Below are 24,291 nucleotides of genomic sequence, written 5' to 3'. Positions count from 1 at the left end.
GCAATGCAGGTACTCACAGGTTATTTTTGTATATTCTTTTGTCTACTTTCAATACTCAGTTCTTTTCCACAGTGATCACATCTAACTGTTATTTTCATGATGTTCCCTTCTCCATCCTACCGCCTCTTTGCCCTTCCCTTACCCCAACACAAACACATGTGTGGTAAGCTTCAAACAATTGACCATTCCTCCTGGCCCCTTTTTCTTTGGCCTCAGGTATTATTCTCATGCTATTTCTTTTGTATCTCACAAATGAGTCCAGTCATTCTATATCTGCTTATAAATGGATGGGCATGGAGACTATCATGCTGAGTGAAATGAGAAGGAAAGGGACAGATAAAGCATTATTATTAGTAGTATTAATATTTTTACCTTAAAATTTTAATTTTAAAATAATAAAAAATAAACCAACATATAGTGATTTGTTATGTGTTTGTACATGTATAGAGTTCAATAGTTTAGGAAAGAGTTCCCTTTAATATAACCTGACTAACTCATCTTCAAAGTCCTTCATTTCAAATAATACCAGGAATTACTTTGGGCTGTTTGTGGTTTTGAAATGCCTCTGAAGCCTTTTTTTCACCCTTTTCTAGAGAAGGTATTCTCCTGAAAAGGAGCTTCATGGCATTTGATGTCTGTTCTTACAAGGTGATGCTCGTCATGACCAATGAACAGCCGTCCTCAACTCCTCAGAACTAGAACATGGCTGCAGAATTCCTATCAGCAACTTAATGTAGGAAACCACGATTAAGTGATCTAGGTTAATACTGCGGAAAAATTTACTGCCTAACCTATCACATGTGGGTTTGCTCCTCTACAAATCCCATGTTATCATCATTCTTATACTATTTTGCGACTTAGTAAACTTATTTCCCCCGATCTCTCAATATTACCTGCAACAAATTTTTGCTTCTGTGATTTCAATCATAAATCAAGCATAAAATATAAAGTACAACATGGATGCATAATATGTGGATAACTGTGGCAGTAAACCTGTCTGATGTAACCTTTTCATTCTTAAATTGCAGATGCAAATATTTAGCGTGGTAGCTCTGGATGCTTCCTGGTAAATCATGCAAAACCAAAGCTTTATAACCGAGTTTGTTCTCCTGGGACTTTCAGAGAAACCACATGTACAGAAAATTGTTTTCATTATATTCCTGTTCATCTACATTGCAACAGTCTGTGGGAACCTGCTTATAGTGGCGACCATCATCAGCAGTCCAGCACTCATGGGCTCCCCGATGTACTTCTTCCTGGTTTTCCTGTCCTTACTGGATGCATGTTTCACCTCTGTTAGTGCCCCTAAAATGATTATAGACTGCCTCTACGAGAAGAAAACCATCTCCTTTGGAGGTTGTATGACCCAGATCTTTGCTGTGCACTTCTTTTCAGGGGCAGAGGTGATTGTCCTCACCGCCATGGCCTATGACCGGTATGTGGCCATCTGCAAACCCTTGCACTACACTTCTATCATGAACTCAAGACTCTGTGGCATTCTAATTGGAGTAGCCTGGACAGGGGGCTTTCTGCATTCCATTATACAAATTCTCTTTACTTTTCAACTTCCTTTCTGTGGCCCCAATATCATTGATCACTTTATGTGTGACCTGTACCAAATACTTAAACTTGCCTGCACTGATACCTATATCTTTGGCCTTTTGGTGGTGGCCAACAGTGGATTCTTCTGCATCCTGATCTTTTCCATGTTGCTTGTGTCCTATAGTGTCATCTTGTTCTCCCTGAGAAATCACAGCACTGAAGGACAGAGGAAAGCCCTGTCCACCTGCGGAGCTCACGTCGCGGTTGTGGTTTTGTTCTTTGTTCCATGTATAGTTGAATATGCACGGCCTCCAGCTTCTTATTACTTTGACAAAATAATGGAGATATTCTGCAGTGTTCTAACTCCTTTACTTAATCCTTTGATTTATGCTTTCAGAAACAAGGAAGTGAAAAATGCCATGAAGAATCTGTGGAATAAAATAATGGTCGTTTCTGTTGAAAAATAAAGCTTTCTGGTTTGAAGAAAAATAAAATTAAGTATAAAAATAGATTAACTGGAAGACTTCTCTATTTGATTTCCTTTTTTTTGACTTTTGTATCACATCCAGCGATGCTCAGGGGTTACTCCTGGCTCTTCACCCGGGAATAACTCGTGGCAGTACTGGGGAACCATGTGGGATGCCAGGGATTGAACCTGGGATGCCAGGAGTTGAACCTGGGTCAGCATCGTGCATGGCAAATGCCCTACCTGCTGTACTATCGCTCCGCCCCAGACTTCTTTATTTGAAAGGTCGTTTTTACATTGATCTTGTCAAACAAAAATAATCTATTAACTAGAGATTCAGAAAATATATGTTCACTCTATATGTCTTATAGATTCTGAGAAGACATTCATATAATAGTTAAATTATGCATTAATTCACATTCATATTTAGAATCTAACGATGGAAAAAAGAAATGTATAAAAGAGGTAATTTAAAATGATTCAAAGACCTTGATATAAGAACTAAATTCATAAATTATATTGAGAGACATAAATATGAAAATGTGTCTCAGGGGAATATTCCAGGGGTCAGCACACTCATAATAAAACAAACCACAAACAAAAGCTGCTACTTCAAACTAAAAAGTTTCAGAACTCAAAATGGTACTACAGCTAAAATAAAGATAATTTACTGAATTGGGTGATATTTTCCTTCACAAAACCTCTGGCAAATGTTTACTAGCTAAGATATATAGAGAGCTCACAAAACCTAGAAACAAAAAGCAAGAAAACAGAATAATGACAGAGAATCTGAAAAGAATGATTCTCCCATATGAAAAATGTTCTGTACTATGCCAAGAAATATCATAATGGTTAGGGCAAAAGCTGGCATACTCCTGATTTTTTAATCTCTGGCAACACATGGCCTCATGAGCATCATTGATTTGTTACCCTAGAGGTTTCCAGAACCACTAGATGTTGCCATGTAGACCTCCAAGCACCATAGCTCTGACTAATCCTCAGCGTGGCCAGGACTGATAGGCACAATATCCTAAACCTCCTACTCAAAAGATGCGTTGGATAAAAGCATCAGAAAATTGCACCCAGGACTTTGGAGTTCTGCCTAACATCTACATATATATTGCATATGCATACATGTCATAGAATATTTCTCAGATATCAGAAAAATAAATTCCTGTTGGTTTCAATAATTTGAATGAAACTGGAGAATAGCAGGGTAAGAAAATCAACCAGGAGAAGGAAAACAAATTTGAGATCTCAGTCATATGTAATATGTAAGTTATAAATGAAAGATAGGCAATGGACAATGAACATTTAAAAGAAACTCTGGAACTCTTACTTACTGCCCCTCTCCTGAAAGAAAACAATTATCTCTCCTGAAAGAAAACAATTATCTCAATTCTATTTCTCTATGGGAACTAAGTGCACTTAATTTTTTTAACCATCAATTAATTGAGTCTTTAAAGTTCTAAGACATTATTCGACATCCATTTGGAGCTGGAAGTTAATACAGCATCTCTAGTTCTTTAGTCTCAACTAATACTCAGAATAATCCAATTGTTTTATTTAAAGATTAGCTTTATTTTGGTAAATTGATAATTGAATTAGTAGTGTTTGAAGTATTTCTACTAAAAATAATCCAGTATAACTTTCTCATTGTATACTTGAGTGATTCGTGAGTTCAGTCAGGATTAAACCTTGAACATCATGACTTTGGGCAAAAAACCAAAAGTCAAAATATAACCTCATGTATCTCAGGGGAATATTCCAGAGGTCCTGAATAACAGTGAGGCAAATTTATGACCATAATAGTTAAAATAGAAAAAAAAACTACTTCTTATAAAGAAATATTTTAAATAGGTGGATCATAGCCCCAGATATTAAATTATACTATAAAGTTATAATTATCAAAACTGCATGCTTCTGGAATAGAAACAGAGAGAGCAGTGGAATAAAATCAAGATTCCTGAGGTAAATTCTCATATTTATGGGCTCTTAATTTTCAAAAGAGGGGTTAGGTGCATTAAACTTTAATTCTACCATATTCGACTGGGAGCAAACACCAGATAACTTACATTATAAAGCATTGAAAGACAAAAATGCTTTATTGTCTAAAAATTATATATTATCTTTGAAGTTCTGCAGTATGAATATCATGAACTGAGAATAATAAGGGTTATTAATTTAATGTATACTACTTATAAAAAATTTCTAGTTTTGTTATAATTAAATAAATATGAAATAGAACACTAATAACTATATTTGACATTACAGATTGATTTTGGATTCTTATCTCAGAATTCTACCCTGTCATTTTTATAAGCAAGCAGAGGTTTTATCCCTTACCACAAAAAATATATTACATCTCCATATGCCTGATATTTTATTCCTGAAGGTAATAAAAGCATCTTCATATAGAAACACAAGCACAGATATACATATGCTATAAAAATATAATTGCTCAGGGACATAAGATTTTGCCAACACTTGAGAAAACCAAAACAGTTAAAAGTCTTTGAAATGATACAGGTGGGGAATTCCCAGCCTTGGGGAGAATTGAGATGCAATTCTACAGGTTCATGATGTCTCATGGAAACATCCCTCATTCCACTGGGAAATCAATTGAAAAGGAAACTGATTTCTTATTCCCTCCTTCCCTAAATCATGTCCAGCACAGTGCTGCACAAGCAGTAGGAAACATTCTCTGCATCTTCAACTAGAGTTGCTCTTCCTCTGTCTCTCTGATGTAGAAATAAGATGTGGACCCAACAGTCACTCTTTGGTCAGTTCATGGAGAATTAGAGATTGCCAGGACCAGAACATTCAATAAACTGACACATGGTAAGGTTAAGCATTACACTTTTGTATTTTAAGGAAGAAATTCAAATTGAAGATTAGGACTTAAAACTGTAAATGGTATAACCCAACCCTCAAGTTTAATAGAATTTTAGGTTATAAAATTACATTGTAAGATAAAAAACTATAGCTTAACTGTGCATACTGACCTAATACGTAACCTTTCTGTCTCAGGATTCTTCACTTTGAATAGAGATTATAGTCTTTATAAAGTCAAGAAAAACATTGTAACGTTTTACATTTAATATCAATAAGACAACATTTGAGATTCTTTAATCACTCAATCAGTACTGCATACAAGAAGAAAAACTTTTGGTGGAGTAATTGAAATAATTGCTATTTAAAAAGCTTAAACCTTTTAACTTTATTACCAAAAAAAAGCTTAAACCTGCTTTCTATACTTATGTTCTTTTTCAAGTTAAATGCAAACTAGGTAACATGTAGCATGTTCATCACTTTGCCTTTGTCTCAGCAGTACTTTATTCTTTCTTAATTTCTTATGTCTCAAGGCATCCAAAAAGTCTTCCTACCCTGATGTTTTGGATATCTGTGGCTTTGTGAGTTAGTGTTGTTTATAATTTAGAGGGTTTTTTATTTTTATTTTTTAAATGAATCTAGGAGACAAACTCTTACAAAGCTGTTCATGATTAGGTTTCAGACATACAGTGTTCCAACACCCACCCCTCCACCAGTGCAAATTTCCCAGCATCAGTGTCCCCAATTTCCCTCCCATCACCCCCACAATCCCCACTATAATTTAGAGTTTTGATAGAGAGCTAACACTTAACATCAAAAAGCTCTAGAAAACAGGACAAGGAAGTAAAAAAAAAATGCAACAAGTTATTTAAGTTGCAGAGCAGTTTGTTTCACGTAGAAGGAAATTTACTTATTTTTGTACGATTTTGATAATACAAAAAGCTGAATACTTATACCTCAGAATTAAGCAGGTACATTTAAATAATTGAATCTCTCAGCTGTTTTTCAATCATCTGTATCTTATTTTAATTTTAAAATGAGCTAAATATCTAACAAAACATTAAATAAAGGTAGTCCACTCATCAAAAGCAAAGAGATGGAAAGTATGAAATGTACATCAAACATTCCAACAATGCTAAGAACATAACAGTTGAAATATGAACTCTACATTCTATATTTAAAAAGTATGAAATCTCAAATGATAGAGTTCTGAGATGATCATAAGTCTATGATAAATAAGTCCAGGCTAAATGCATAAGTCTAGATGTAAAAATTTCTTTGAGATAAGGTGTAAAACTAGCTCAAAATACAATATATTTATGGAACTTTAGTGGGGATATATTAATAGTGTACAATTCTATTATTTTGAATGTACCCCTTTAATCTTATTATCTCATTCTTGCTTTGGACAACCTGGCAGGCTACCAAATGTAACCTGCCCACACGACAGAGTCTGGCAAACTCCCCGTGGCCTACCCAATATACCAAATACCAGAAACAATGGTGGGTCTCATTCTCCTATCCCTGATAGAGCCTTGAATATGGCACTTTTTAAAATCTCAGGGCTAGGACGAAGGAGATGTTACTGGTGCCTGCTCAAGGCAATCGAGGAAAAACAGGATGATCGTGATCGTGACCCCTTTAATATTACTCATACACATGTATCAGTACACGTAAATACACTTAATTTTTACTGCTTAATATATAATTGAAGTAAGTTGATTCCAATGAAACTGTAATATTTTATCTAGTGCTGAATGTATTATATACTGAAAATTAATACATGAATTTCTATTATTTTGGGGATTTGAATTAAGGATTAGTCTTTTATGGAAAATTCATAATAAATATGGAACTACTAGGGAAGCAAACTATCCAATTTTATAACCTTAAGAAATAGCCAATGGGTTCCCTAGTGATAGTACAGCAGATAAGGAGCTAGTCTTGCACACGCTTCATCCCCTGCATGCCACGCGGTCCCCAGAGCACCACCGGGTATAATAACCAGTGCAGAGCTAGGAATAAATTCTGAGTATATCCGGTGTCCCCCACTCTCCAAAAGGGGAAAAATTAATTGCCAGGTTCCGGAGATCATGACCTCAGGGATCTCTGAGTCACCCTGAAGGCACTCCCAGCTCATTATAAACATAGTTTTGAAGGTAGCCCAAATTAGAGAATCTTCCAGGACAAGCATGAGTAGAATAAATTTCTTCCTCTAGAAGTATACAGATTTATAATTGATATCAAAGGGAATATAAAAATGATTGGAGTGTCACAAAATTACTCGTGAAATGTTTGTGATATTTAAAAACTTTAGCACAAGATTTTGTGTTTAGCACAGGATAAACACGTTAGTTTCAGCTCTACCAAATTGATTTTACTTGGTAGACAGATGATTCATAAGCACTATACCCTTCCTTTGAATATTTTGAGAATGGAATAAATGAATTTTAGATTAATAATGTAGTTAAGAACACTTTACTCTTGACCAAGTGATAGTATAGTAGGTAAGATGCATATCTTGCACACAGCCAACCCTAGTTAGATTCGGGCACCAATCTGATGCCCCGAGTTACACCAGGCTTAATTCTTGGCACAGAGCCAGGAGTTATTGCTGAACACTACCTGGTTTATATTAGCATATGTGCATTGCTATATGCATTGTTTAATAAGAATGATGACTCCAATAATTAATAACTTCTTTTTACTTATGCATACTAAATACTAAATGTGCATAAGAATAATATTTGACTCTTAACAGATTGGGCATTTTGAATATGTAACCACTGTATAGAAGAGGACACCAAGACTGAGGGTTTCTTTAGTGACATGTGACTATCAGCAAACAAATTCCATAATAAAGTAATTAATTCAAATCAATTTTAATGATTAAGGTCTTGTTTTATTAATTTAATCAAATTAGTATATTTATAAAACTATAATATGAACATTAACATTATACTTGTAAATAAATTGCTTGATTTTTTTCACACTATTATTTTTTTTTTTACGACTATATATTTTTTATTAGGAACTCAATTAAGAAGTGCCTTGTATTTTTGTCAGTTGCATTGATTCTTAACTGCTAAAGGAAAATATTTCTGCAGGTAAAATGTCTGACCTTCTAAATGAGAAACAATAACAACTTCAATCAGTAAAAGTACAATATCATAAACTAAAATGTTGCATTTCCTGGTAGAAAAATAATTGGAAATTATTTTTGTTATAATTTGTTGATACATGCAGGTAATTGGTGAACACATGTACTTTGCAAGAGAGTAAATTTTAAATATTTATACTTCAGGATGTTATTCGAAATCAAATTTTTGAAAATTTTACATGTAATTAAAAAGTACTCAGTAAAACTTCAAGATTCAACTATATTCAACATATTGCTCTACTTTTTACTATGAAGTTGTTTTGCATCTTCAACCTCTCTATGTGGATTAGAAACAGAATAGACATGAATTCTCTGAATTTCTTGCTGAAAAAGAAGGATTCTTGTTCCTGTCTAGGTTGATCCAGTTGGAAAGAACTGGATATGTAAAGTAAAGGTCTATGTTTAAATCAACATCTATTTTTTGTTCAAAATTATATGTTAAGTGATAATTTTTCTATAGGTAAATATGGATGAAAGGTGTAACATTCATAGTTTATTAGGCAATAATGCTGACGAGTAGTGGGAAAATATTCTCTCTATATCTGTGGATTGTCTTCTTATTCTTTTCCTTGTTTCTTTTGTGGTGCAGAAGCTTCTCAGTTTGATGGTCACATTTGTTTATCTTTGCTTCCGTTTACTTGGCCAATGGTGTCGAGTCATTGAAGATAAGCATTTGCTTCCATGCCATGAAGTGTTCTACATATGTTTTCTCCAATGTAATTGATGGATCAGGTCTGATATCAATCTGTTTTATTTTGACCTTGTTCATGGTGTGACTAACCAGTTATCCCAACACCATTTGCTAGAAATACTTTTCTTGCTCTACTTCATGTTTTTTCTCTCTTTATAAACATTGACTGTTTCTATACCTGAGGATCTGTCTTTGGACTTTCATTTCTATAACATTGACCTGAGGGTCTGTCCTTAGTTTAGTACCATACTGTTTTGATGACTATAGTTTTATCACCCAGTTTGAAGTTGGGGAAGGGAAGTCTCCTATCCTATATTTTTTAACCTAGAATTTCTTAGTTTTTTTTTCAGTGGGACTCATTATTCCATGTGAATTTCAGGCATGTTTAATTTTATAAACATAGGTTGTAAATTAAAATATGTTTTTAAATGTCTTTAAAAGTGTCATGGGTATTTTTATTATAACTACATTGTATCTGCAGTGTTCTTGGAATATAGCCACTTTGACAAATGTTGACACTTCCTATCCATGAAGAGGCGATGCTTCTATTTCCCTGTGTCCTATTTTAAAATTTTGTAATGACTTACAATTTTCCCTATGTAAGTCTTTTAACCTCTTTACTTAAGTAGATTCCCAGGTACTAGATTTTCTGAGAAACAGCTGCTGAATGGGATTAATATTTTAACTTCTCTATCCTTTGTTTTATTATTTGCATTGAAAAAAGCCATGGGTTGTCCACTGATTTGTAGTCTGCTACTCAACGGTATAAATATATTTTTTCTGGGAGTTTTGTGGTAGAGTCTTTAAAATTTCCAAAGTGTAGTTTCATGTCCTGCAATCAGTGAATCTGACTTCTTTTTTAATCATTATGCCTTTAGTATCTCTTTCTTGCCTAATTGCTATGGCAAGGACTTCCATAACTAAATTAAATAGTAGTGAAGAGAGTGGGTATCCTTGTTTTGTAACTGACTTTAGAGGAAAGGTTTACAATTTATAACTATTAAGAACAATGTTTGCTGTGAGCTTGTAGTCATGGTCACAGTCCTCCCATTGTTCATCGATTTGCTCAAGCGGGCCCAGTAACGTCTCCATCATGAGACTTGTTGTTACTGTGTTTGGCATATCGAATACATCACGGGTAACTTGCCAGGTTCTGCCGTGCGGGTGAGATACTCTCAGTAGCTTGCCGGGCTCTCTGAGAGGGGTGGAGGAATCAAACTCAGGTCGGCCATGTTGGCCACTTGTAAGGCAAACGCCCTACCGCTGTGCTTGTGGTAATTTATTTTAACTATATTGAAAGTTCTTTCACCTTCCACTTTATTGAATTCACATCATGAATGGATTTGCATCTTTTTGAATACTTTCTCTGCATCTACTGATATTATTAGATGGTTAGTTTTGTTATTTGCTCGAGTTTTGTTATACTGATGTGGCTTATTATCTTCATTGACTTGAGTATAGTAAACCATAAATCTTATTTGGTCATGGTGAATGATCTTTCTGATATACTTTATATTTGTTTGGCTAATATTTTGTTGTGAATCTTCACATTTATGTTCATCAGGGACAATGTTTTTCATTTTGTCATATTTCTTTCTACTTTTGATATCAGGGTTATGTTTGCCTCATTGAAACTGAGAAGATTCCTTCTTTTACAACTTCCTGAAAGAGTCTGAAAAGAACTGAGAGTAAGTCTTTATTTTTTTTGTAGGAGTACTGCTATTTATTCAGCCACTGATTAGCTGATTGAATTGGGCATGAACTCCACCTTAAGTTTTTTAATTTATTTTTTTCTTTTTATATTTATTTATTGAATCACTGTGGGAAAAGTTACTAAGCTTTCAGGTTTAAGTCTCAGTCATCCAATGATCAAACACCTTTCCCTTCACCAGTACTCATTTTTCACCACCAAGAACCCCAGTATACACCCCCACCACCCCAAATGCCTGTGAGGCAGATGATTTCTACTTAACTCCTCTACATTGATTACATTCATTATTTCAACAAAAGATGCACCTTTATTGTTTAGAATTTCCCCCCAAACAATCAGAATTGCTGAAAAGGCATTGTGAAATATTTTGTTTTCTATAGCTGGTTATGAGAATCATATAATGTCATGTGGCCATGATTTTGGATTTCTGCCAAGAGCCAGATAATTAAGAGATTGGTTTCTGTGTGTCTGGTGTTATGGCCATGCCAGAGAGCCTTACATGGGGGGTAACTCATGACCTCGGTAGGGCATGAAGGATATGCTGGTACCGCCCACCCCTTCCCATGAGATTACAGTTGCCCCGTCACTGCCCGCTTGTACCTGGCTTTCCTATAAGCTCTGAGGTGGTGGCCGCCTTGTTGCTGCCTTGTTGCTGGGGCCGGGGATGGGGGGAGGGGAAGGCGGAAGGGAGCAACACCCTTTCCCTCCTGGGGAGGCATGGCGCTATAGTTTAATGCATGGGCCATTCACTTTTCTTCTGCAAGCTGCTGGGCTCTGGACTAAGTCGTTTTGCCTCTGGAGCCATGGCCTTGCAGAGAGCTGCTTGTGGGGGGGCAACTCATGACCTTGGTAGGGCGTGAAGGACGAGCTGTTACCATTCCCCTTCCCATGAGACTGCAGTTGCCCCTTCACCACTGGTTCATACCTGGCTTTTCAATAAGCTCTGAGGTGGTGGCTACCTTGCTGCCAGGGGGGAAAAAGGCGGAAGGGAGCAACATCCTTTCCCTCCCGGGGAGGTATGGCACCATAGTTTAAAGCATGGTCCATTCACTTTTCTGCCGCAAGCTGCTGTGTTCTGGATTAAAACACTAAGTCTTTTTTTCTTTTTTTTTCTTTTTTTTATGTAGGAGTACTGCTATTTATTCAGCCACTGATTAGCTGGAGTAAGTCTTTTTTTTTTTTAATGGTTTGTACTGAAATTCAAGTAGGAGCACACCAAATTAGATGGGATAGTAACATTGGACCCAGCTAAACTCAGCAAACAAAAATAACATAGAAGATTCAACTAGCAACAAACAGCTTAGAAAATCATTAGACAAGGACTTAATAACTCTATGATCAGACATAATAATTTTCAAATAAAATTGATTTTTAAAAAAAACATTGATTTTGATATTTTTGTTATCTAATCAATTTTAATTCCAGATTTCTGGGGACAGTTGAAGCATTTGTCTATATTTAAACATAAATAAGTACATTTAAAAATTTAAGGTATGAAAAAATTTACTAGTGAATTTATTTAGGACTGGCGTTTTTGGTGGGGCTGGGAGAAGTTGATTGCCCTTTCAATTTCATTAATAGTAATTGATGGCAAGGCCTTCCACTGAGTTTTCAAGTTCTCTAGCTTCTTGATTTCTGTCATTTCTGTTTACAGTTTTTTATTTCTGTTTTAATGCTGTCTTTGAGCTCATTATACATCCTCAACATGTTCTAGCTACAGTTCATAAGTGAGAGGTCGTACTTCTGATTGAGTTGTCCAGGCTACTATCTTCATTAAGTAAGTTTGGTGTTATTTCTATGCTGCTTCCACATTGTGTCTCTTGCAGTCTAGGGTTGAGTTTTTCTAATGCATCACTTGTGCTATCCTGCCAGGGTACTCTCTAGGGTAACCAGAGAATTAATAGCCTCAGTTATCCTAGAGACTTCTCTGTTGGAGCTATTGCAACATCTTTGGTTGCCATTAACCAGTTGTTTAGAGTTTTGTGCAAGGACCCGAGGTAGACTTTTAGTGTCATTGACCATGACATTACTTCAGCTGTAGTTTAGGGTTCTAGGATTTCTTACTACCATGGTAACCTTTGTTCATTTTTCATGGGAATAGGTGATTGAGGCTAGTATTAAGCTAAAGCTAATGTTAGTGTGGTATGGTTGGAGTCTGCCAAACGACTCCAGTGCAAGTTCAGTACAAATGTCCCACTTGTCCCCTTGAGAATATGCAGGAGTAAGGAAGTAGTGTGTGGCTAAAGAATAGGCCTTAAGCTTTTTTGGGTTGTGTGGATCCCAGCAGACCTATAGTCTTTGGACTGCACTTTATGTAATAGCCCTGGAGCTCAAAGAGGGATGACTGGCCTACTGCTTAAGCTAGTGTATGGCTTCTGGCTGGACTACGAGTTCTCACCTGTTTTATAATGTGCTTTGTATATGTATAGAACTCAACGTTATTAATAGAGGTTCCTTTTAATATGGACTGACTAATTAAGCTTAAAGGTCCTATCATTTCAGACTAATCCAGGAATTGTTGTGGACGAGCTGTGATTTTAAAGTGCAGCTGACATCTTTTTCCCTTTGTGGATAAGACATTGTTCTGATCAGTGACATCTCACATCTGTATGTCTATTATTACAAGGTGATGCCCAACATGAGAAGTAAATTGATGTCCTGATTCCACGGAACTAAGATAGGGCTTCAAAATCCCTTTTAACAACTTACTTTAGGGAACCATGAAGAAGTAAGTCAGGCTGGCAACTGAAATAAATTGGGTTTCCAATCCTGTAACGCATGGGTTTGTTCCCCTAAAGAAGCTCTCTATCTAGCACTATTTCATGATTAAATAAGTGAATTTCCCCCAATCTTACACTATTATTTTTAAGACCTTCCTGTTTCTCTTATTTCAGAAATGAAAGAAGCACAGAATAGAAAATACCACATGGATGCACAAACTTGTGAGTGCCTATGATGATAAATTTATCTGATGTAACATTTTCATTTTTATTGCAGGTTGTGATGGTCAGTGTGACAGCTCTGAGTGTTTTCTGGAAAATCATGCAAAATCAAAGCTTTGTCACTGAGTTTGTCCTCCTGGGAATTTCACAGAATCCAGATATCCAGAAAATTGCATTTGTTATATTTCTGTTAGTCTACATTGCAACTATCTGTGGCAACCTGCTGATTGTGGCAGCCATCATCAGCAATCCAGCGCTCGTGGGCTCCCCAATGTACTTCTTCCTGGTTTTTCTATCATTACTGGATGCATGCCTCACTTCAGTTATTGCTCCTAAAATGATTGTAGACTGTCTCTATGAGAAGAAAACCATCTCCTATGGAGGTTGTATGATGCAGGTCTTTACTGGACACTTATTTTCTGGAGCAGAGGTGATTGTCCTCACAGCTATGGCCTATGACAGGTATGTGGCCATCTGCAAACCCTTGCACTATACTTCTATCATGAACTCAAGGCTCTGTGGCATTCTGATTGGAGTAGCCTGGGCAGGGGGCTTTCTTCATTCCATTATACAGCTTATCTTTACTTTACAACTTCCTTTCTGTGGTCCAAATGTTATTGATCACTTTATTTGTGAATTGTACCCCTTATTGGAGCTTGCCTGCACTGATACTTATGCCTTTGGCCTTATGATAGTGGCCAACAGTGGATTCTTTTGCATCCTAATCTTCTTCATGTTGCTTGTGTCCTATAGTGTCATCTTATTCTCCCTGAGAAACCACAGCGCTGAAGGACAGAGGAAAGCCCTCTCCACCTGTGGATCTCATGTTGCTGTTGTGGTTTTGTTCTTTATTCCATGTATATTTGAGTATGCACGGCCTCCAGTTTCTTATTCCTTTGACAAAATTGTGGAGATATTCTGCACTATCCTAACTCCCCTACTCAATCCTTTGATTTATGCTTTCAGAAATAAGGAGGTGAAAAATGCCATTAGCAAACTGTGCAGTCGGTTAATGATTGTTTCTGTTGAAAAATAAAGCCTTAGTGTTTGAAAAAAATTAAATGTAACTTTATTACATCAGAGTGATTTCTGAGCACAAAGTGAGGATTAAATCCTCAGCACTCTCATGTATGTTTCTGCCACCCCCCAAAAAAATTCACAGTGAATTTAAAAGAAAATAATAAATTAAATTTTTATTTAAAAGATCCTGATTCATTTTAACGCATGAAATATTTTTTGAAACGCCAATTATACTTTTTACTGAATTTAGAAGCAACATTAGACTTCTGAGACAGAAAAAAATTTCTTGTCAGGCACCACATTCCAATTTCTTTGCAGATGCATTTTAGTTGTGCAAGTTCTATGTTAACTGTAAATGATAAGCTTTATTGCAGCATGAATGAGTTTAATTTATACATAGAGATATTTGTATCTATATATTCATTATCTTTGATGTGTTCAGCTGTAAATTTCTGTCACACAGAAATATTCAGAGTCAGATTGTATCTCCTATTTGGTGTGATTTTAGACTTAGAATGTAAAATAATCCATTTTTTTAAGGCAGTTCCTTCTTTTGAACTCATTACTACCCAAAGCGCCCTTTTATGTGTGTGATGAGAAAGCTTTGTTGAAATATTCTTGCATAACGTTTAGGTCATTTATTATAGGATCTAAGCATGGTGAATTTATAGGGTCTACAGCGTGGCAAATTTTCTCATCATGTTTTTTTAAAATTTTTTTTAAATGTCAGAGTTCCCTCTCGGAGAGCCCGGCAAGCTACCAAGAGTATCTCGCTCATACAGCAAAGCCTGGCAAGCTACCTGTGACATATTTTATATGCCAAACACAGTAACAAGTCTCACAATGTTACTGGGCCCACTCGAGTAAATCCATGAACAACAGGAGGACAGTGACAGTGACAGTGACAGTGAATGTCAGAGTACTGCTATTTATTCAGTCATTCATTAAGCTGACAGAATTTGGCATGAACCTACATTACTTTTTTTTCATTCGGTATGTTAATTTTAATTTATCATTTATTATTATTATTATTAGTTTTTTAACCACCTTGATATAGTTACAAAGCTTTCCTATTTGAGTTTCAGTCATACAATGACTGATCACCCAAACCTCCACCAGTGCACATCTTCCACCACTAAGAACACCAGTATCCCCCCATCCTACCCCTCCCCTCAGCTCTATGGCAGACAATCTCCCCCATACTCTCTCTTGTATTGCTTGTTATGAATAGCATAAGTTTTTGCATGGCCACAAGTGCCGCTGCATGCTCCTGGAACTTCAAAATTCCAGATAATTAGTGTTTGTAGAAATCTCTGCAGCAAGCTGCTTAGTTCGAAGATGCTTTTGTGTGTCTCTGGATCATGGTCATTAAGGAGCACATATGGCAGCCAGAGACAGTTTTTGGGTGTGACCTCCAGGTTCCATAATTATGCTTTTTCTATATAATAGTTCACCTTTCATACTGTCAGTAAGCTTAATGGAGAAGGAAGTAGTGTGAATCCTTTCCATAATCACCCCACACATTATTGCTCATCTTGTTCTTTTTTTGATGTGTATTCAGATGTATTTATTCTAAAAATGTAAAAGTAGCTATGTATTTTATTCTTAGGCAACCCTCACTCAACCCTATGATTTACAGCAGATAAGTGTAAAGAGGAAAGCACCATCAGAATTATGGTCTTCCAAACATACAAAGTGGATTTTCATTCCTCTATTTAAAATAAAGAGTTGGCATCTTCCATTTAAATAAGGATAATATATTGACATCATCATTGTTTGAACAACATATACATACCTAAACATTTTTATTCTAAACTCCCTATTAAAACAATGACAATAATAAAGCCTATAACACTTTTTTAGATTTGTGTTACAGTATCAAATTAATATATTGTGAGTGGAGAGGGATAAATTACAATTAAAATTTCTACTTGACATGGCATACATGGACCCTACTTAACAGTAATCCACATCACTATTGTAAATATTTATCAAAGTGAAATTCAGAGCTTAGAAACATAAAACAAAGGATATTAAGAAAATTTTGATAAAATACTAAACAGAGTTTTAGCTTAGAATTAAAATTCAATTGGTGGTGGAGAATGGGCACTGGTGAAGGTACAGGTATTTCATTTTGTGACCAAGACTTAGACCCAAATGCTTTGTAACTGCTCTCACAGTGATTCAATAAATAAAATTATAAAAAATGAAAAAAAGTAAGGTGGGGTTCATGCACAATTCAATCAGCTAATCAGTGGCTGAATAAATAGCAGTATTCCTACATAAAATAAAAAAGGATTAAAATTCAAGATGAATAAAAAATTCCTGGTCAGTCTTTCTCATAATTATCTGAACTCAAAGACAATAGGAATTGTCGATCAAATTATATACACTTTATACAGTAATTAATCTTTCTCTGGGCTGGAGCGATAACACAGCGGGTAGGGCGTTCGCCTTACAAGCAGCCAACATGGCCGACCCGAGTTCGATTCCTCCGCCCCTCTCGGAGAGCCCGGCAAGCTACCAAGAGTATTCGATATGCCAGACACAGTAACAACAAAAGTCTCCAATGGAGACATTACTGGGCGGCTCGAGCAAATCAACGATCAACGGGAGGGCCTTTACCTTTTACCTTTACCTTATTCTTTCTCTAGATGATTTTTTCTTGTTTGACGGGCTCAAATGGTAATACTCATGGATTAGTCCTAGCTCTGTACTCAGGAATTATTCCTAGTGATACTTGGGGGACCATATCGAGCCATATACTAGGAATTGATTGAAGTGGGGTCAGCCAGTTTTAAGACAAGATCTCTACTCGCTATATTATCTCTCTGATTCTTTCTAGGAATTTTCTAACCAGAAGAGAAAGGTAATGACAACTACCAGAGAAAGTGCATTTGTCTATTTAATGATATTTTTGATACAAGTGAATAAAATTTGTATTTGCTGGAGTGATAGCAAAGGGGCTGGAGCGATAGCACAGCAGTAGGGCATTTTCCTTGCACGCAGCCAGCATGGCCGACCCGAGTTCGATTCCTTCGCCCCTCTCGGAGAGCCCGGCAAACTATCGAGAGTATCTCGCCCGCAAGGCAGAGCCTGGCAAGCTCCCCGTGAAGTATTCGATATGCCAAACACAGTAACAACAAAGTCTCCAATGGAGACGTTACTGGGTCCGCTTGAGCAAATCGACGAACAACGGGCGGGCCTTTTAATTCAACCTTATGCATTATTGCTACTAATAAAATTAGACACAGGATTTGGTTTACTAAAGGAAAAGATTGATTACTGAATAGTTAAGAGATAAAGCTTGTTTCTCTACAGATGTCAGAACAGTATCAAAAATTCTGGGTTTATACTAATCCCATTAGCAGGAAGGACACCATAAGCAGAAGATGAAACCTGGTACAGAGAGTGATAACACAGCAATAGGCAAAATGAAAGAGATTAGGTAATGTATTTAAATGAACAAGGAGCTACAAAGTGGTACAGGTGAGATATGGAATAAAGGGTCGTATTCAAGGAATGCTATTCTTTAAAACATCAAGTTAAAAACTAACACTGACAACAGAAAAGCTCAAATCAGAAAAGAGTTAAAACTTTAAAAACTACATTTGAGAGTTTGCCAGGCATGAATATATAGATGGTTCAGAAATTTGACATAGACGTTTACTTATAGCTTCCATTGAACTTTGCTATGTTTTCTATGTTTGAAGAACTTATATGCTTATTATATTACTTATCATATATAGTATTCTAAGATGATTAAATTATTATTCTGCCAATTTCCTCTATCAGAAAAAAAATAAAGATTAAGAAACACAGGTCTTAGAAAAATGCATGGTGTGGTGTCCAGAACGAGTCAGAGTTCCAGACTTAGTAGCCGAAGCTCTGATAGTCTTATTTTTTAACTATCATCTTCTCAAATGTGGCCTGTATAAGGGGTTTTCTCAGTGCTAGCACTGCACTGTAGCAATGTCCTCCAGTTGTTCAATGCTTTGCTCGAGCAGTGACCAGTAATGTCTCACAACAAATTGTGAGACTTGTTGTTACTTTTTTGGCATAATGAATACACCACAGGTAGCTTGCCAGGCTCTTACATGTGGGCGAGATATTTTCAGTAGCTTGCCGGGCTCTTCGAGAGGGACGGAGGAATCATACCCCAGTCAGCCATGTGCAAGGCAAATGTCCTACCTGCTGTGCTATTGATCCGGCCCAGAGTGATATTACTGGAGGTAGGAATACAGGCGGGAGTGATTCCTGAGCACAGAACCAGGTATGAAGTCTGAGCACTATCAAGTGCACTCAAGTATTAAAAGCAAACAAGGGGTAATAGAAAATACATAATACATTGACACACTCTTGCTCATGCTACTATAACAATTGTTATTTTAATAAGCATGTACTTCTGATATATTTTGATGTGCTTGAGACGCACTTCCACTCTCTCCTACAGGTAGAAATAGGACTTGGAAGCATCTTCACTCAGTTGTGAGTCTCTGAATTTAATTTTTTTATATTGCAATATAATTTTTTTATATTGACAACACTTTATTGTTATGAGCCATAGGTTGAAATGCATCAATCATCCTTGGCCCCAGAGTATAGGGAGGAGAAGATAGAAACAGAGTGAAGAGTAAGGGGAGAGCCGATAGATGAGAAGCTATAGGGATAGGGTCAAAGGGACCCAGGCAAATTGGGGATTTTATGGAATTATAGAGCTCAATATCCAAACCACAGAATCAACAACATTGAAATCATGAGACTCAACCTTTCATAATCACATTTAAAAGGTGCCTGTTAAGATGGCAGTCTGGGGCTGGCGTAGTTGGATAGGAGAGAGAATCTGGGGACAGTGGTGGAGGGAAGTTGACACTGGTAGGAGGATTGGTGGTGGAACATTGTGTGTCAAAAACCCAACTATGAAAAACTTTGTAATTCACAGTGCTTTAATAAAATAAAATTTTGTAAAAAAACATTTTTAAAGCCTTTTGATAAGTTTACTATTAGTTCTATTGTTTCCATTTAAGTGAGGCACATTTCAAAATGGATTTTATAAAAAAAATTATTCAATCACCGTGAGATGTAGTTACAAATCTTTCATAATTGAGCTTCAGTCATACTATGATTGAATATCCATCCGTCTACCAGTGCGCATTTTCCACCACCAATGGAAGAAGTATCCCTCCTGCCACCGTTACCCCTTCCTACCCCCTGCCTCTGTGGCAGGCACCTTCTTTCTTTCTCTCTACTTTTGGGCGTTAGAGTTTTCAATATAGATACTGAAAGCTGTCATGTTTGGTCCTTTATCTACTTTCAGCACACATCTCCCATCCCGAGATCTCTCCAAATTAGTACTCCCATCTCCATCCCAACTGTCTTTCCCCCAGCATGTTTCTGGCTTCCAAACCACAAAGCAATTCTCTTGGCTCTTGTCTTTCTTGTCCTTAGGTGTTAATCTCATATTACGCTATTTTATATTTCACAAATGAGTGCAGCAATTCTATGTCTGTCTCTCTCTTTCTGACTCATTTCACTTAGCATGATACTCTCCATGTCTGTATAAATCTCTGAGGACGACTAGGGGTGGCCCCGACGGCTCTTCCCCTGGCCTCCCAGGTTCTGGGGGGTCTGGGCCACTCCCCCAGCCGTGGAGGCACGGGCCAAGGGACAACCAGTGGAGAAAAGGAAGGCCAAGCCGGTTGATTGATCAGATTCTATTTATTCCATTCTCCCATGCACTTGCTCCAGTCTCTCTGAGCCTCCCATTCTAGTCTCACACTGCTCCTCATTCCCGTCTCTTTCTGTCTCTCCTGCTCATCTCTCCACACTCCATCTTGCAGCCTGGGCTCTCTCTCTCTACATGCTTGCTCCTGTATTCTTCCTCTACATTCTTCTCTCTCTGTCCCCCTTGCTAGCCTCCCCACAGTCTATCTTGCTACCCTGCTCTCATTCTCACTCTCCAACTCTCTCCTCTCTCCAACTCCTGGCACTCTGGGCTGATACTGCATCAAGTCAGGTAGCAAAATCAACATAAGGAAGCCCTTCCTGAGGGCCCATCAGGTTCAAAGGAAACATCAGCTGGGGTATTCCAAAGCCTTTCCTGACTGCCCAAGGGCAAAGAACCTCCTAAGGTACTTTTCTCCTTTCCTCAGTCCAATAACTTTATCAACATCTTAATATCAGTTATTTTTGTATGGACACAGTAAGACATAACATTGAGGCTTGTAGGGCAGCTCTCCTGGGAACATCTTGCCACAGACTCAGACTACAGCACTCAGGCCAGATTAGTCATTCCTAATCCTAGCAGAGTCCGAATCTAGTTATTACTTTCTGGATCATGACATCATGTGTCCATGACTAAGCTCTTAACTTATAGTTAAGCATTATGGCGCTTTGGTCAGGCCCATATCAATGCCAGGGTAGCACATAGCTTACCACTTGCCCTGGTTCCATCCAGTCCCTCGTCGTGACCCTGTTTTGGGGGGCTCTAGGAAGTAAAGACAACTGAGAGAACAGATGCCCAGGAGAAAAATATCACTGGGAGTCACATTACAAAAGCATAGCATATACTGTCTTCTTGTGTCCATAAAAAAAAAGATATTGCTCTGAATAAACTATGCAAAGGACTTATGGAGAAGAGAAAAATAATATTTACAAGGCAACAGAGCATAAAGAAAAAAATCACAAATAAACACAGAGGAATGGGAGCACTGTGATGGGAGCAATCCAGTATACCTAAACAATCTGAGGCTATGTAGGAAGGACAAAACAGTGTTATCCTACACATGTCCATCCACTTATAAGGAAATTTCATGACTTCATCTTTTCTGATAGCTGTATAATATTCCATTGTGTAGATGTACCAAAGTTTCTTTAAAAAGTCGTCTGTTCTTGGGCACTTGGGATGTTTTCAGATTCTGGCTATTGTGAACAGTGCTGCAATAAACATACATCAAAGTGTATTTTTAAATGCAACTCAATTTACTTGGGTGTGAGTAAAATTTCCAAATATATATGTTTTACAAAAACAGTTTTTAGATTAAGTAAATATTAAATTACCATGCACTTTTCTTATTTTTGTTTTATTTTTATTTTTCATTTCATTATGTTTTCTTCTTTTAGTCATTATTTTAAATGAACTGAAGCACCATTATTTTAAATGAATTAAAGCACCATTACTTACAAAATTATTTATAGTTGAATTTTAAACATACAATATTGCAGCTTCAATACTACCACCGGTTTTAACTTTCCTCCACCAATTTTCCCAAGTTACTGCCCATATCACCTTCACCCCTCCAGCTTGCCTTCCCAACAGACACCTTTCTAAGTTTGGTTGTTAAAGTTTGGGTCTGCTGACTTCAGTGCACTGGACATTTGATATTTGTCTCTATCATTCCTCAACACAACCTTTCAACTTAATCCTCTGACCTGGGCCCCATTGCTCTTCTAAATAAATAAGTACTCTGATAGTCCTTCAAAAACTAGAAATTGAGCTTCCATATGACCCCACAATACCTCTTCTGGGGATATATGCTGAGGATGCAAAAAAAGCACAGTAGAAATGACATCTGTACCAATATGTTCATTGTAGCACTGTTCACAATAGCCAAAATCTGGAAACAACCCAAGTGCCCTAGAACAGATGACTGGTTAAAGGAACTTTGGTACATCTACACGATGAGTTAGAAAGAGAGGGGCAGACATAGAAGGACTGCACTCATTTGTGGAGTATAAAACAACATAACATGAGGCTGACACCTAAGGATAGTAGATACACGGGACAGGTAGATTGCTCCATAGCTGGAAGCCTGCCTCATAAAGCAAAGAGGAGAAGGCAGCTGGAATAGAGAAGGGATCACTAAGAAAAAGACGGCTGGAGAAATCGGTCGGGATGGGAGATGTGTGCAGAAAGTAGACAAAGGACCAAACATGATGACCTCACAGGGTCTTCAAACCATAATGCCCAAAAGTAGAGAGAGAGTATGGGGAATCATGTCTGCCATGGAGGCAGTGGAAGGGTGTGAAAGGGGGTGGTATACCGGGGATATTGGTGGTGGAGTATGTGCACTGGTGGAGGGATGCATGTTTGATCATTGTGTGACTGTAAACCAAACATGAGAGTTTGTAATTATCTCACTGTGATTCAATAAAATTTTAAATAAATAAATAAATAAATAAATAAGTAATCTAAATAAATGGTTGAACTAGATCCTGATACATGAAGTACTGAAAAACTAGCTAGTTAATTCTTAGGTAGATAAACATTCTTCTGACTCTCACCATTGTATTTTTGTGTGATATTTCACTCTTTTGGGTCTCATTCTCCCAAAGAGCCTTGAATATAATCTCAGGGCTAGGATGAAAGAGACGTTACTGGGGCCTGCTCAAAGCAATCGACGAATAACAGGATGATGAATGAATGAATGAATTTCACTCTTTAACAAGTATGTGATTATAGATCTATATGATGATAGAGACGCAAACTAAATTTTAATATGAATTAATCAAATTGTAGATACTTATGATAAAGCAAAGCAATGCAGAGAAGTAATAAAGGAAGACCTAAAAAGGAGAAGAGCAGCAGTGCTGGCCAATGTGTCAGACGCCAGGAAAAGCATTCGCAATGCCCTCCTGTCCTTCACCAACTACAAGACCAAGATGAATGCCCTCCAATGTCCTGATGGATCTATCGCAACTTCCAGAAGGGCAATGGAGAAGATTATCCATAACTTCTACTTGGATCTCTTGGATAGTTACATCCACCTGACCACATACCAAATTCTTCAGGATGGATATGTCGTTCCTAAAGTTCTGCCTTCTGAAATCTGACATGCCATTTTGTCAGTAAAGAAGGGAACAGTACCCAGCACAGACAAGGTCAAACCCAAACATCGGAAGAATCTGCCATCAGTACTCATCAATACACTGGCTCGACTCTTCACATGCTACCTGTCTGAATGCAAGTTTCTATCCCAGAGGAAAACCAACAGGACCATTCTATTGTACAAGAAGGGAGACATCCATGACATTGGCAACTATTGCCCGATCTGCCTGTTGCCCATCGTCTACAAGCTGTTCACTCAAGTCATCCTGAATAGAATTGGCAGAACACTTGATGAAGGACAACCATGCGAGCAAGCTTGGTTCCGAAAAGGATTCAGCATGATCGACTACATCCACATAATAACCAAGCTCAATGAAGTTTCTCGGGAGTTCTAGATGCCGCTCTGTCTAACGTTCATTGTTTTAAAGAAGGCCTTTGATTCTGTTGAGACTGAAGAGGTCATCAAAGCCCTAACCAATCAGGGTGTTCAAACTCAACATCAGGATTCTTCATAAGCTGTATTATGGATTCACTACCAGGATCTCATCATTATACAAGGAAGTGATCATAGAAGTAAATAGAGGGATTTGGTAGGGTGATACCATTTCACCGAAACTCTTCAGTGTCACCCTCAAGAACATTATACGACAACTGGATTGGGAAGGAATGGGAGTGAAGATTGACTGTTGGCAACTATACCACCACTGCTTCGCTGATGACATCGTTCTAATAACACCAAACATTAGCCAAGTGGCACAAATGCTGGCTGACTTTGACCATGAGTGTGGAAAGCTCGGACTGCAGCTAAATCTCATGAAGACAATGTTCATGAAAAACAGACTCGTTCCTGATGTTCCATTTGCTCTCAATGGAACAAACATCTCCAAATGCAGCAGTTATGTGTAGTTAGGTCAAGAACTCCACATGACGAACAACCTGGAACCTGAGCCATGCAGGAGGAAGAGAGCGGCATGGAACACCTTCAAGAGCATGGAAGAAATTGTTAAGAGGATGAAGAACCTCTGGCTCCAGGCACATCTCTTTGACTCCACTGTTCTTCCTGTATTAACGTACGTCTCAGAGACCTGGGCAGGACGAAA

At 37.4% G+C, this 24,291-nt stretch overlaps 2 protein-coding genes across 2 annotated transcripts; both read left to right on the top strand.

The window, feature by feature from the left end:
* Positions 1–1,073: 1,073 nt before the first annotated feature.
* On the top strand, positions 1,074–2,009 carry LOC130044893 (olfactory receptor 4C15-like). The gene has a single exon (XM_056137562.1). The coding sequence runs from the start codon at positions 1,074–1,076 to the stop codon at positions 2,007–2,009; it is 936 nt and encodes a 311-aa protein (XP_055993537.1).
* An 11,435-nt stretch (positions 2,010–13,444) lies between these two features.
* Positions 13,445–14,380, top strand: LOC130045700 (olfactory receptor 4C15-like). Its single transcript, XM_056138548.1, has one exon. It carries the CDS (start codon positions 13,445–13,447, stop codon positions 14,378–14,380), a length of 936 nt encoding a protein of 311 aa, XP_055994523.1.
* The last annotated feature ends 9,911 nt before the right edge of the window (positions 14,381–24,291 follow it).

Source organism: Sorex fumeus, unplaced genomic scaffold (assembly GCF_029834395.1).
Source record: "Sorex fumeus unplaced genomic scaffold, SorFum_2.1 ptg000007l, whole genome shotgun sequence".
Taxonomy (NCBI): domain Eukaryota; kingdom Metazoa; phylum Chordata; class Mammalia; order Eulipotyphla; family Soricidae; genus Sorex; species Sorex fumeus.
This window is presented reverse-complemented; position numbering and strand designations above follow the sequence as displayed.